Raw genomic sequence first — 15,503 nt, 5'->3', positions numbered from 1 at the left:
AGTAAGAGCAGCAGAATAAAGCCCTGTACATGCCCTCATCTCTCACACCACCTGTTGCCTAACCAAAGGAATTGGGATTGGCCATGTCCTATGCATTGGGAGAACAAGGATAAATTAGACTAGGAGTGGAGAAAGAACGGTGTATGACAGAAGATGAGCTTAGAAAAGGGGAAGAAAAGACATTTATCTAAGTGATTACTTTCCCCCCCAATCAATCATCAGAAGTTTGTGTTAACGGGCCTTAAGTTAAATTAAGAAAAACAAAAACTCTGAGTAGAGCCTGTTTTGCACGTAGCAAGGTATCAGCCCTTAAACCCATGGAATGGTGCAGAAGCAAGAAATCTTTCTGTACTAAAAAGAGAAATGCCATCTTTATAAAGAGGAGGATCAGTCTAGGAGCACCACCTATGCTTCCCACCAATGCTTCATGATAAATAAAGTCAATAGCCCTCAATTTGCTGGTAAATGTTAATAATATGAAATTAATAAAATGCTAAAGGAGTTTAAGACAATGTCACGTGCCCAAGAAGTTTTCAGTGGAGCACTTTACAGGTATGATACATGAAAGTGTGAATGAACTGTGATATCTTTAACCTTTAAATCTGAATCAAGAAGCAAGGTTCAGTTTATGTACCAGCTTCAGTCACAGGTTTTCTTTATAAACTAAAAAAACCCACTAACCTCAAAACAAAACACAACCCCTCAAACCACAAATAAGTCCTCAGCAGTCTACACTCCGTCAAACACACCTCTGTTTCTTTTCTCTTTCACATACCAGCACAAAATCAGTTGTTTTACTGCTACTTGATCTGCACACACAGAGCAAGGCTTACCTGGCTCCTGAACCCACTAAAACACTCACCATCATGTCAACATAGATTTTGCCTCTGAATTTACTATCTACCTTGGAAAAGGTGCTCAACAAGCAAATATTTAACTTGTGTGCGTGTACCACCACAGCTTGCAGTCACATTAACAGGCTCGAGGTGGTAAGTGAAGGAGAAATAACAAGCTCTAAGGACAGTCATTGGCTTGCTTCCTCTAGTCTGTCAGTCTATTACCATAAAATAAGAACTTCTGGTGGTGACTTTTAAAACTGATGGAATGGAACACTCTCCAACATGACAAGCGTAGAACAGCAAAGCCAAAACTATAGTATCTTTAGAAAAAAAATTAACCCCTTGGAATCCAAACCTTTCCAACAAAAGCAGTAGTACCCTACAATATGCAACTTCTGTACTCTTAAAATTCTGTATCCTCCTACCATAACCAATCCAAGCAGACAGTGCATGAAAATGATGAGAATAAATGGCCTCAGAGCTTGGTGATGCAGCCAAAGGATAACAAAGACATAACATCCATGGAGTCACCTTCCACAGCCAAGAAGTACTTTTTCTGACTATTAGAACTTTATTGCCAATGCAAACCTCTAAAACGGAACCTGAACTGTATCAGTTAAACATAAGGAAGCCTGACAATGGCATTTTCAATGCTGTCCTTCACAGTTATTTACTTAGCTACCCAGTATGGCAAAAAGGAATACAGCTTTTTCAGTATTTCAAATTGATCCAGCAGCTCCTTTGCAAAAACTTGTCCAGGAATCTGAAAAACTGAAGGTAAGAGCCATAACCAAACACTGAGAAGCCTATAGCCTTCTGTAATTTTGTATGTGATTTAACTGAATAGCTCATGCTATTTACCAGATAACCATCTGAAAGACGTGCATTTATCAGCTAGCTATCCCATTTAATGAAAAATTAGCAGTCCAAATTGAGAGAAGTCTCTTACATCAGCAAATGGATGAAATTATGGTACGCATTTAAGAGAAAGTATTTCTTCTAAAATCACAGATTTTCAAGCCAAGAAAAGCCTGTGATTGTATCATCTCTCTCAATTATTCATACAACTATATAATATTAAGGTAATTAATAAAAGCAGCAAATACAAAAACTAAAATATAAAAATATAAAGTGGAGACCTTGCCAGTAGTAAATAAAAACAACTGTACGTGACTCGTAAGAATGCTGACCAAATAAACTCCTCCAATCCACTGTGAGAACAGTTCTCGACATGATGACAGCTTGCTGAGGATCTCTTAGTGAGGACCTGGGACTAAGCACTCATAGCAGGGCAAGTATGGTAACAGTCATCTCTAATCATAATCTCAATGAGCTTCCCTAATGTCAGAACACAAACTTATATGCAACATCTTTGGATACCAACAGAAAGAGGAATCCAGAACTCTCTAGAAAAGTAGCTGAAATAAAAAAAAAAGCTAGAAATTATTTCTAAGCATTTCTTGGAGTTCAAAGCAAAATTTTATATATTACAGAAATACAGGAATACACAGGAGCCCGTATATTCTGGTCAAATGGTTTTTAGAGACTAGCTACAGACAAAAACTAGCAATAAACACTAACATTCTACAATATTTTCCAACCATCCTTGACTGACACCACCATCTCCATCTAAAGAACAAATTACAGAGAATAACATTTGCAGAACTCAAAGGTCCTCTTTCTCTGTTGTACTAAAAGTTTCACTACTTTTAGAAGTTCAGTTGATACACTTCTAAATATTTACAAAAAGTAATCAATAAAAGATATTAAGTGAACTGAGAGTTCAACAGAACCACTTAGAATGTTGCCGTGTATCACAAGATCCAGTAACAGAATAGGTTTTTTAGGTTTCTTAAAGTTTTATCACAATTTTGATGGAAAAACAGAGAGAAAAAGAAGAGAGGCAAACTGTATGACACAAGATTTCTACAGAAGTCACAAGTGTATTTGTCCAGAGCGATGCATTAACTCAGACATTTTTTCAAGATTTGCAACTTTGAGCAGGCAGAAAGAAGCTTGGAACCCCACAATTTCTACAAAGGGCATGCTGCCATTACTAGACTTGGTCTGAGTCTAGACAATAACTTCAAGACCTTCACAAACCACCATGTCTAAAATCACAATCACAAATACTCAGTGCAGCTATCAGCCAAAATTTTAACATTAACTTAGTGCCAGCTTCTACCAAAATACTTAAAGGATCCATCACCTCTTAAAGGAACAAGAATTCAGAAACCACTCTTCAAAACCAAAAAATACTTGGTCACACCTAACAACTGCACCTGGATAACTAATCCTAAAGATTGCAGGTACTCTGCATCTGACTGTGTTGCTAACACTCAAATTTGACCAGGAACCTACAAGCCACTCAGCTTTCCAAATCAACTGATACACCATAATGCTGTACCTAAGTGCACCAAGGTATGTAAACTGCATCCTTCTTCCCACCAAAACATCAGTAACAAAGATGTTATACACAAGATTTTCAGTGAAGTCTGAAATACAGTGTGATAGCTTTGGAAAAAACTTACAGCATTGCCGCATCTTACGCAGATCTTACAGTACTTCCAACACTGTCTTTAAAAATCAAGGAGAAAGTTGCTTTGCATATGCATAACACGTTTAAAATATACCTATTTTACAGAATTGCTAAAATTGTTAAACAAACATAGGGCTTAAAATACAAAAATACAATTATTGCAAGATGGACTGATTTCATCATTAATGGAAGTATCTCTATTGAGCATTTATCAGAATGATGCTTTGGTGCTACAATCTTGCAGAAGTTCCTAATATTTTTTCTTTGATTGCAAATAATTTGATTATACTTTATTTATTAGGCATTGCTAAGCAAATATTCACCAAAATATTTCACTTATTTCTTGTCTTGATTTGATACTATACTTATGCTTATTTTCCATACACCATCTTAAATAAACATCCTTCTCTCCCTCTTGGCTCATTGAGACACTGAAATTTATTAGGGTAGACTGGCAAAATAATCTATTAAAATAGTAAGTAGACAGGTTAGGATACTATGGAAGCTCAACAAAAGATGTGACACAAGATTAAAAGCTATTTTTTATTGTGATACCTCTTTTTTGTCTATTTGCTTTAATTACAGATAATTATTTTTTATACAGGTTACAGATCTATGCTTTTTTTTTTTTTACACAAGGAGATCATAACCATGAGGAGAAGCTTCAGCAGAACTAAGGAAGCATTTATCAATGAGTTTGGCTCCTATGTAAGTAATAAGACTAATCTTAGTACCATTAACTGTCTTCAGAGCGATAGATCACCTCAAAGCCTCCCAAAAATCCCTTCAAACATGGCAAAACTTCTGTGCAGTTTTCAGCACAGACACCTTTCTGCTTTAAAAGGAGCATGACCTCTCTAAATGCCTAAAGGATTTCAGCCAGCAACAAACGGAAGCATTCCAGCTCCACCGTGTACCTGGATAACGTGAGCAAGCAATCTCAGATCAGCTGCCAACAGTTTAGCTCCGTTCTGCTTATTGCCACTAAGTATATCAGGACAAGCAGTGGGACACAGACCTAACACAAGACAACAATAAGGTGCACTAGAAACAGTACTGCCAAGAAGAAGCAAAACACAGTATTTAACTCACTTATTCACCTTAAAACTCCATGGTTCTGTAGACTGAAATTATATGACTACTCCACAGTGCACAAATGGAATACTCAAGTTAGCAATATTCTTAAGTAAGAGGCTTCTGCTTTAGGATTGATCATTACAAGGACGAAGAAGGAAGACTATGCTCCACCCTCTTACAAGATTTTTCCCTAAATCTTCCCTCCTTCAAAGCCACTTTCAACTACACAGACAAGCATTAACTGCTCAGAGGACAGAAAAAAAAAAAAAAAAAAAAAAAAAAAAGGCTTCAAAAAACACCCCAAAATTTCAAAAATTAATTACGAATATTTTAACAGTAGTAGAGGAATATTTTATATGACAACAGACACAACATGCAGCAGCTCCTAAATCAACCTCTGAAGTGGCTGAAACAGTTATTTTGCTACACAAACAAGAAAATACCTTCTCTCTGCATTATGCAAAAATGCCCTAAGTCTCAGAAGCAGCAGCCTAAGACCATGCCTTCAGGCATGAAAATGCTTAAGTATTTTCAGCTAAGGATCATCACATCCTGCAATCAGGTTTAATTCCACATTTTTTTGCAGGATTTGACTCCTACATATCCAGTTCTATCAGAAAGAATTCTCTTGTGCCACAGGAAGATGTTCACCACATGAACAGTTACAACAGCTTAATATTTCTGGCATCCACGTGAGCCATGACCATGTGGGAGCACCTCTGCAGCTACAGTAACATCACTTAGTTGCATGACAAATTGCCAGTGAAAGCCCATTGAAAGCTGAGCCTACACTGAGGTTGAGCCACCAAACAAGGAGACCCGTGGAAACAACACAACTGCAGACGCTCTATCTGCCCAATAAAGCAGTCTGACAGTGCCTAACAGCTTTAATTGTCGAAAACATTCCACTTCACCCTAGTCTGAACGAACTCAAAATCTGCTTAACAAAAGAATCGTTCTTCCTGAGCATTCATCACTTCCCTGCCACGTTTTCAGCACCACGAAGCTAGGAAAGTCTGCCCCAAGCCGGTGAGCCCATTCATCACTTCCTCCTGAAAGTAATTAGTTGCAACTTTCAAGATGCCAGAAATTGAGAACTTTGGAGTACAACACTCAGCGAAACAAAATTTACTAAGCTCTTGGAGCACTGAGATGCCAGAATGTTCTTCCAGAAGTCCCAGAACTTGTATATTATTGGTGTGGGAGATAGCAAACATCCCAACACTCTGCCTGTCCAGTTTTCACTGTACCAACATTTATGGGTCATGCCAATCCACTCATCTCAGCATCCTTTCAGATGTCCCACATGTCAGATGATGAAAGCTCCGAAGTGCAAAGAGTCATCACACTGAAACTAGCAGTGACATAGTCAGGCATCTCTGACTGCTCTCACAGATGGTCAACACATTATTGAAAAAGGTCTTTCTCCAAGGGAATGATTAGCTGAGGTTCTTGCTACATAAGTTTGTAAGAGCACAGACCCTAATATCCTTAACACCCAAAAAAGCCACCAGGACTGCTGATAAGGCTTGTGATATTAAACATACTAAAAAAACCTATACTTGAAAATTTTACTTTCACAGGCACTACATTCAAACACAGCAAGGTCTGCTTTGCAGCATCGGGCTTCTCAAATGCTCTACTGCTCATGTGAGAAGTCTGCCTGACAGCGCTAAGGTACCAACTTCAAAACATCAATACATTTCACAGGTAAAAAAGTCTCCAAAGCTGTACCTGAGATTTGTCACAGCTGGTGATGATGGCTTATTTCTTAATAAAATCGCAAATATGCCAAAAGCTCTGTGAAAGACTGAATGCCATGAGGATACATGAAGCCACTGGAGTGTGCAGTTTATAAAAAAGAAACCAGAGAAGACATTTTGCTCTAGAACAAATTGTAAATCCGTGTTAAACTCAGCCTGTCGATTAATTACAAAATCTAAGAAAAAAGAGGGGTGGGTTCATCATGCACATATTTTCCTTAAAATAGTTAGTCTTCTTGCAACTCATCTGGTTGGTACAGTTGTAAAAGGGATCCATTAAGACAATTCTTGGAGAAAATCATGTAACACTCATAGGAGATACAAACCCTGGAAGGTCATGGACCCACCCCACTGTCTAGCTTCTCAGAATGCTACCCTGTAGTGTACTCATTCCTTTATTCCATTCATTTACTTGTTTCTTCCAGTCTGATGAACTTCAGGGGCGCTGACTGGACCAAGGGATGTGCTAACACTTCATAACCCCTTTATTTATGAGTACACAATCAAAAAAAGCTGGAAAAGTCTTCCAAGTCCAACCTCGACTGAATAACATCACACTCTCTAAACCATATCACAGAGTGCCACCTCTAGTCCTTTTTTGGACACTTTTAGGGGAGATGACTCCACCTTAAGATTCAGCGCCCCTACTGGATCAGCCCTATGTGATTTTTGACACAGAAATAGAACTCTGCAAGGAGGAGGCAAACACAGGCGACAGCCATCCCTGCTGACATTGGCAACTAAAAGCTTCCATCACAGTAGGAAGCCATTACATTAGCCACTGTTCAGGCATAGAACATACTACTAATTTAGTTATTTCTCTCAACAAATATTTTGTCTTTATCTTATATATACTTATTTATTATCACATATAATTATATTAATTATATGTTTCATCGTGATATTGTTGTATTACACATAAAAGTGATACTCGGCAGTATTTATATTGTTCATAAATAATCGATAAATTTTATAAAATTCAGAAATAATTCGGTTCATTCAAATGTAAATCAGGTATTTATTATATCCCACCTATATGTAAAATATAGAATTTATATGCCAGAAAACTAAGTGCAAATTATACTGGATAAAGAAATTAATTTTTTTTTAAAATCAGACTAAATTAGTACAGAAATTTAGAGCTGATTTTCCTGCGCATTTCACATGGTAAAACATAGAGTCAGCTTACAGGTTTATGGCATTTATCACTCGCTCGGAAAACGAAACCATGACAGAAACGGGCGATGCCTGCTGGTAGCGACAGCAAACAGCCCGTACGCGGAAAACCATCTCCACCTCCCCGAGCTGGGAAGACGGAGTAAGTTTCGTCTCACGTTGCGACAGGGAAACAGAACCGAAAGGACACGCGACGGGGCAAAGGCGCCACCAGACGCGGCATTTAAATGGCAGCCACCGCTGCGGACGGGAAACGACGCTTATCGCCAACACCCTGGACAGCAGAAACAGAGCCACAGAACCATTTAGGTTGGATGAGCCCTCTGAGGCCCCGAGCCGCCGCTGCGACCGCACACCAACCACCGCGTCAACCACCACCATCCTCCGGAGCGCGGCACCGCGCCCGCCGCTCGCCGCGCGGGGGCGCTGGGGAGCCGCCCGCCGCCTTCCCGCCCGCCGCCAGGGGCTGCTCCCGCCGCCGCCCCGCACCGGCCTCTCGGGCTGCGGGATAAAGGCGACGCCGACGGGGCGGCCGCGATCTCTTCTCCATGGCCGCCCACCTATCCCGGCAACAAAGTTCGCGGGCGGGCGGCGGGCGCGGCGGCCCCCGAGCAGGCTGCGACACCCCCGGCCGCCCCCCAGCCCCAGCGCCGCAAGGACGCACCCCCACTTATGGAACACCGCCACCGCCGCGCCCGACGCCGCCCGCCCCGCCGCGTACCTGGCAGACGGCGCTGCGGAAAGCGCGGTAGTTGTCCTGGCCGTAGCTGAGCACTTTCTCGTCCGAGTCCGCCTGCTCCCGGCGCCGGTCGAAGAGGAACACGGTGCGGTCTCCGTTGCCGCGAGGGGTCAGCAGCGCCGGCCTGCGAGGCGCGCGGCCGCCTCCCGCCGCTGCTGCCATGTTGAGGAGCTGAGGAGACGGAAACCGTCCCGCAGCGATGGCGGCAGCGACGGCTCCCGCTGCCGGGCCCGCCAGCGCCCCCGCCCGGCAAAATACGTCACGGCCGGGGAAGGAGGAGGCAGAGCCAGCCCGGAAGCCGGGGAAGGAGGCGTCGTGGAGGCCCGGAAGAAGAGAGTGGGAGGGAGGGAAGGAGGGGGATGGCGGCGGCTCCGCTGCCGGTGGTGCGGGGCGTTGCGAGGCGTTGCGAGGCGGGTGGGAAGGGCCTGGAAGGGAAAGCGCCGCTGCGGCGCTGCGACCTCGGAACGATTTCCAGCCGTCCGCCTGGCGCCACTTCCGCCGCCGGGTGGGGCAGGAGCGGGTTCGAGATTGGGATCATCGCCACAGGAGGCGCAGGCAGGCCGGGCCGTGGGAGCCCGTGTTGGGCCCGCGGCCGCCCCCCACCGGCACCACCGGCACTTGCGGGCGCCGCGGCCGGTGGCGCGGGCGCCGCGGCGGGAGCGGGACCGGCGGGCGCGCTCCTGTCACCGGCGAGCGCGTCCCCGCCACAGCCCGGGCAGCGGCCAGGGCTGGACCAGAGGTGTGAAGTCCCGCTTCGTCTGTCTTCAAGCAAAGCGGCCAGTCCAGATCCCGGCACTGTTGTTTCACATTATCACAGAATTGGCTAGGTTGGAAGGGACCGCAGTGGGTCACCTGGTCAAATGTCTCCTAAAACAGGGTCATCCCAGAGCAAAGAATTGTGCCCAGATGAGTGTCTTGAGTGTCTCCAGTGGGAGAAACTCCACAGCCTCTCTGGAGAATCTGTTCCAGTGCACAATCACCTGCACAATAAAGTTCTTCCTCGTGTTCAGGTGGAACTTGCTGTGTATCAGTTCCTGCCCATTGCCTGGTGTCCTATTGCTTGGGACAACTGAGGAGAGCCTCCTCTTGGCACCCCGCTTTAGATATGGGCACACATTGATGGAGTTATCTCTCGTCTCTTCTTGGGGCTGAACAGGCCCAAGTCTCTCATCCTGTCCTCATAAGAGAGGTGCTTCAGACCCTTAATCATCTTTCTTGCCCTCCACTATATCCACTGCAGGAGCTCCATGTCTTCTACTGAGGAGCCCAGAAGGAGGACGTAGAATGTCAATTGTGGCCCCAGTTAGGGGAGTAGAGGGGCAGGATCACCTTCCTTGTCCTGTTACTGATGCTCTCTTCCTAATTTACCTCAGGATCCCATTGGCCTTCTTGGCCACAAGGACACTACTGGCTCATGGACAGCTTGTTGTCCACCAGGACCACCAGGTCCTTCTCTGCAAAGCTGCTTTCCAGCAGGTCAACGCCAGTTTGTGCTGGTGTAGGGGGTTATTCTTCCCGTGCCAGAACCTGTGTATACCTTGGTTGAATTTCAGAAGGTTCTGTGTCCGTCTCGCCACCCTGTTGACGTCCTTCTGAAGGGCTGCACAGCCCTCTGGAGTATCAGCTACTTCTCCCAGCTTTGTGTCATCAGTTAACTTGCTGAGGAGGCCTCTGTCCATCCAAGTCGCTGATGAACAAGTTAAACGGTACTGGACCCAGTATTGAGTTTTGAGGGACAACACTAATGACAGGCCTCCAATTAAACCCTGTGCCACTGATCATAACCTTCTGGAATCTGCCAGTCACCCAGTTCTCAATCTACCCCACTGTCCATTCATCCAACCCTCACAAAAGTGTATCTGCTTTTACAAAAAAGTGTCCACTCATCCAACCTTCACAAAAGTGTAGCTGCTGGATTTGAGGAAAGGATTGTGATGGCATGTAGGGGAGGTTTGTAAAATAGTAGAGGTGACAAATGAGTAACAAAAAAATCTTGTCACATGCCTTTTGAACACTTCCAAGGACTGGGATTCCACCACTTCCCTAGGCAACTTTTTCCAATGCTTAACCACTGCCTCAGTGAAGAAAGTCTTCCTGATGTCCAACCTGAACCTCTCCTGGCACAGCTTGAGGCTATATCCTCTTGTCCTGCCACTTGTTTCTTGGGAGAAAGACTGACCATCACATGGCTACAGCCTCCTTTTGGGTGGTTGTAGAGAGAGATAAGGCCTCCCCTGAGCCTTCTTTTCTCCAGGCTAAACAACCCCAGCACAGTCAGCCGTTCCTCATAAGACTTGTGTGCCGTGTCCTTCGCCAGCTCCATTGCCCTTCTCTGGAAACGCTTCAGCACCTCAATGTCCTTGTGGTCAAGGGCCCAACCTAAACACAGGATTTGAGGTGTGGCCTCACCAGAGTCCAGTGCAGTGTAGTCTGGCCTCACAACTGCTGATCCAGGCCCCGATGCCTTTGGCCTTCTTGGCCACTTGGGCACACCCTGACTCATGTTCAGCTGCTGTCAACCGGCACACTCAAGTCCTTTTCCTCTGGGCAGTTTTCCAGCTACTCTTCCCCAAGCCAGTAGCACTTCCTGGGGTTGTTGTGACCCAGGGGCAGGATCCAGCACTTGGCCTTGTTGAGCCTCAGACCACTGACCTCAGCCCATCAACCCAGCCTGTCCAGATCTCTCTGCAGAGTCTTCTTCCCCTCCAGCAGATCAACACTTCTGCACATCTTGGTGCTAAGTGACTGAGGCTTTGCTTGATCACCTGGGTTGTCACTGAAGATAATAAACAGGACAAGCCCCAACCCGAGCCCTGCAGAAAACCACTTGTGACTGGCCATCATCTGGACATAACTCCACCATTCTCTGGGCCCAGTTAGACTACAAGAAAGAAAATTACATTGTGGAACTGAGCAGTGTGGAGTTTTGTAAGAATAAAGAGCATTTGTACTACAGTTAAGTGAGGAAGGGTCTCTTGGTAGTTTTTATATGGGCTGTGAATCTGAGCCCCTCTAAATAATGACTTCATGCAATATGGAAGAGTGTATCAAATCTTGTTACTTTATGAATTCATCAAACAAAGTTTTGTTTTACAGTGTGCTTGTGTTTCTAGCCTTGAGACAGCACTTCCATTTTAGAATGCTAAGTCCCTTGGGGAAAAAAAAAAAACTTGATGAACTATTTAATCTAGTTTTAAAATTAATATTGCAAGGAGGAAGGGATGGTTCTACTTGAAATGCAGGCACTTAATTTGCATGAAAATAAGTTCCTCACCGTTCAGCCTATCTCCAAACTGGTTTAAAGAGTGCCTGCAGCTGCAAACTTTTCATTTTGCAGTCTTAAGTATTTTGTTCTTTAACAACTGAATAATAATTTTCATCCTTGGAAAAGAATTTATTTTCTGGAAAAAATGAATTTATATTGATCTACTGTATTTTAAAGTCAGATATTGTGTTATTTTTCAAAATTAATAGTAACAGTAGAGTAACCAATATTTTTTTCATCTTGCCATTTGATATTTCAGATGATGCTTGGGAAAGTGGTTTTTGTGTGTGTGTGTGCGCGGATGTATCTATTGTTATATCCTGTGTGTATTTAATTTTTTTTCATTCAAGGAATAAGTTAAATATCTGATTTATTTTTTTATTGAGGGCAAATATTAACTAAGTTCCAGTGCTGGACATTTTTAGATGGTAAATATTTTTAATACGCATAATGAAAATTGCTGTGTCTTCACTGGAAGAAAGTGCGCAGTCTCTGTATTAGCTTGTTGCAGTGGCACAGTCTATTGAGTGATACTGGATACTACTGCCTCCATATGCTTCCTAGGTGCAGTCCTACCAATTCCAAATGATCCAAGAAAAAGCGCTGTTCCTCCTTAAGGTAACAAAGGTTTTATGTGTAACAAGAGGTGGCATCTTGGATTTAGAACTGGATGGACCTTTGACCTGGCCTGTTAGACAAAACTACCTCAGTGAGAACCCCTGAGGTGTGAAATAAAAGAACGTCATTACTGGAGCCACTGAAGTGTGAAAAAATAGCATCAGTATTCAGAACACCAAGCCATCTCAGAGAGAGAAACCGAATCATAGAACTAAACAGTGAATTATCATCATAACATGAAAACTAAGGTAGATAAGGAGAAGTGGGTTCTAGTGCTATCTAGTAATTTTTAAAATTTGCTTCTCAGTAATTTGACAAAAAATAGTGAGCAAATAAAGTGACAAAATTTGTGAAATGCAATCCACTTATCAAATTGAGAGGACTGTAAGCACAGTCCGTGGTTCTGAAATATCTGACTGATGTGATAAGAGATTAAAATAAATCTTAAAAATTGAAGGTAACTGAGAGAGAGATGATGAAGAAGGGGAAGGACAACAAACCATTAGTTCAATCTCCTGTGGTTCAAATTAACTCCATCAGCTGGGCTTTATGAGTAAAACTCATGTAAATTCTTGCTGTTCATTGTGTACTTTATTAACAAAGATACAAAGTGACATGCTGGCTAAAATCCAGTAGAAATAAAGGCTCTGATAATTACAGATAGGCTATAAATAGTTGTGGAAAGCATGCCTAAGATGAATGGGATTTTTAAACTAAGAAAGTATTGTAGTTAAGGTATAAAAATAGGAAAGATAATCAGGACCTTCTAGAATATCTCACAAAGCAAGAAGGAACATGAAGTTATATTAAGAAACACGCAGAACTGACAGGAAGGTACACTTTTCATAAAACATTTGATTGAACTATGAAATACGTAATGAGAATGAATACTTGAGTAAGGTTTTTTCTTCATATGAATATAAAAGAGATAAAGGATTAGAAAAATTAGAAATGAAATTATTCCTAGGAGACATACAAATCGTATACTTTGGCCTTAGAATAAAATATCCAAATAGTACTGAGTAGGAAGAGTTTAAGTTGGAAAACAAGTTATTCCATATCTGATCATTGTAGTTTTTTGCACTGTTTTCCAAAGCCATATTTGGAGGGAGGACACCACACTAGATGGATACTTGCAGGATTTAGCCTAATTAATCCTGATCTCCTAGGATTGTCCTGGAACTATTTGAGGGAAACCATGGCAATAGCAGGGAACTTCTCTGAAAAGGGAACCAGCAAGAAGCTCTTGTCATTCACCTTTGACAAGGCCAAATGAATGCAGCCAAATATTCAGTGGTCATGAAATAAGTTTGATGGCAATCCTCTACACCTTGTGACCAGAGTCAAATCTCATGGGAAATTAATAAGGATGTACCAAACTTTAAAAACTTTCTTCCTCTGTAGACAAAGAAACATGAATGATTCTTGAACAAGTATTTGAGAACATGTATCTGGCAAATGAACATGGGGAGAAAGCAGTTTTTAATTTGTGAAAAAGCTGTTGGAGTATAGGATTTATGTCTTCAAGCATTACTATGCTAATAAAACACTGTTGATGCTATGATTGCAAAGACTTTTAAGATCATGTCTGAAGAAGTGCCTCCAATCACACTCTTAAAAGACTGGGATCAAATACATAATTCTCTCCTGCAAAATGTGTAAGAAATAGGAAAACTTGATAAATGCATTGCCCCAGAAAAGATCCTCCAGGTATGTAAGACCCTATGCTTTTCCATTCAAATTAAGTTGCTATTGCTGTTCTGTGGTCTTAGCTGATTGTCTTCCAGGCTTTTTGTAGCTGAGCACCACTAGTATTCACTAGTATTTTTTTTTAAAAGGCTGGTTCCTCCCTTTTCCTATTGCCTTGCTTTTAAACACTCTTTTTTACAGTCTTCTTTTTACCCTTCCCCTGGCTGCTCTCTCCTGAACCTTCAAGGAGTGATTTTATCATCAGCTCCAGTAGCAGTGGCATCATGGACTCCAAGCAAGCCCGGGCAAGCTCAGTTGACTGCACAGTTATTTGTGATAACTACGTCTCTGTGTGGCATTGCATGCCTACTCATAGTCTGGATTTTGGGATGCTGACACAGTAACCATTGCCCTTTGTCACTATGGGCATGTTTTGCATTTGCTAGGCATGGATTCTTCAAGCGTGTATCACAATTTTTGTTGTAGCTCTGTGGTGGGTTGATGCTGGCCAGATGATGCCAGGCACCCACCAAAGCCAGTGTCTAACTCCCCTCTGCAGCTGGGTAGGGGACAGAAAATGCAATGAATTCATGGAGTGGGATAAGGATGGTGAAAGATCACTCACCAAACACCGTCACGGGCAAAACACACTCGAATTGGGGATATTAATTGAATTTATTACTAACTGAATCAGAGCAGGTAAGAAGTAAAATGAGAAGTAGAATAAAAACGCCTTCCCTCCACGCTTCTCTCCTTCCCAGCTCTACCTCCTCCCCTCAGTGACACAGGGAGACAGGGAATGGGGGTTACAGTCAGTTCATCACATATTTTTCCTGATGCTGATCAGTAAGATGAGTCCTTCCCCTACTCCAGTACAGGGTCCCTTCCACAGGAAACAGTTCTCTGCAAACTGCTGGAATGTGGGTCACCTTTTCAGTGTGCAGTCCTTCAGGCACCACCTGCTCCAGTGTGGGCCCCCCACAGGATCACTAATCCTACCAGGAAACCTGCTTCAGTGTGGGCTCCCCTCGCCATATGTCCCTGGCAGGAGCCTATCCCAGCATGGGTTTCCCATCGGTTGCCAGCCTTGTCTTGGGCATGCACCTATTCTGGTGTTGGTCTCTTCCATGGGCTGCAGGTGGATCTCAGCATCCCCATGGACCACTGTGGGCTGCAGGAAGACAGCCTGCTTCACCATAGTTCTCACCATGGGCTGCAGAGGAATCTCAGACCCAGAGCACCTCCTTCCCCTCCTGACTGACGTTGATGTTAACAGAGTTGTCCTTCTCCCATATTCTCACTCTGCTCTTCTATGGCTACGATTTCATCTGCACAATAACCTTTATTTTTTTCCTTCTTAAACATGTTATCACGGAGGTGTTGCCACCATTTCTGATTGGCCCAGCCTTGGCCAGCAGCACATTCATCTCAGAACTGCCTGGCATTGGCTCTGCTGGACATGGAGGAATCCTCCACCAGCTTCTCAGAGAAGCTACCCCTGTAGTCCCCCGCTACCAAAACCTGGTCACGCAAACCCAATGCAAGCACACACAAAAGACAGATGGCATTAAGGAAGCTTCTAGGCCAAGTATTTGTGTTCTCAGCACCGATAATAAAACACCTGAGGAGTAGCGTCTGAGGAATCAAACCGTCCAGCAGTTGCTGGAAGAGATCTTCATTAATGCTGAATTATCATTCCTTGATTTCTTGTTTATACCTTTAAAATTCTATCTTTCAAGTTAGTGGTTTTCCTCTTAAAATACCTAAACTTTTCTGAACTGTGCAACCTCTGACTGTT

At 43.2% G+C, this 15,503-nt stretch overlaps 1 protein-coding gene across 1 annotated transcript in view; it reads right to left on the bottom strand.

The window, feature by feature from the left end:
* Positions 1–8,317, bottom strand: part of SMCHD1 (structural maintenance of chromosomes flexible hinge domain containing 1) — a 68,393-nt gene extending 60,076 nt beyond the window's left edge. Inside the window, exon 1 of the mRNA XM_066184431.1 lies at positions 8,116–8,317. Within this exon, the coding sequence (XP_066040528.1) occupies positions 8,116–8,295 (180 nt within the window). The 5' untranslated portion in view covers positions 8,296–8,317. The remainder of the gene's footprint in view (positions 1–8,115) is intronic.
* Between the last annotated feature and the right edge of the window lie 7,186 nt (positions 8,318–15,503).

This window comes from Chamaea fasciata, unplaced genomic scaffold, assembly GCF_029207755.1.
Source record: "Chamaea fasciata isolate MVZ Bird 193981 ecotype frontalis unplaced genomic scaffold, bChaFas1.0.hap1 SCAF_1, whole genome shotgun sequence".
Classification (NCBI taxonomy): domain Eukaryota; kingdom Metazoa; phylum Chordata; class Aves; order Passeriformes; family Sylviidae; genus Chamaea; species Chamaea fasciata.
The sequence above is the reverse complement of the archived record's forward strand: the minus strand, read 5'-3'. Positions and strand labels throughout refer to the sequence as shown.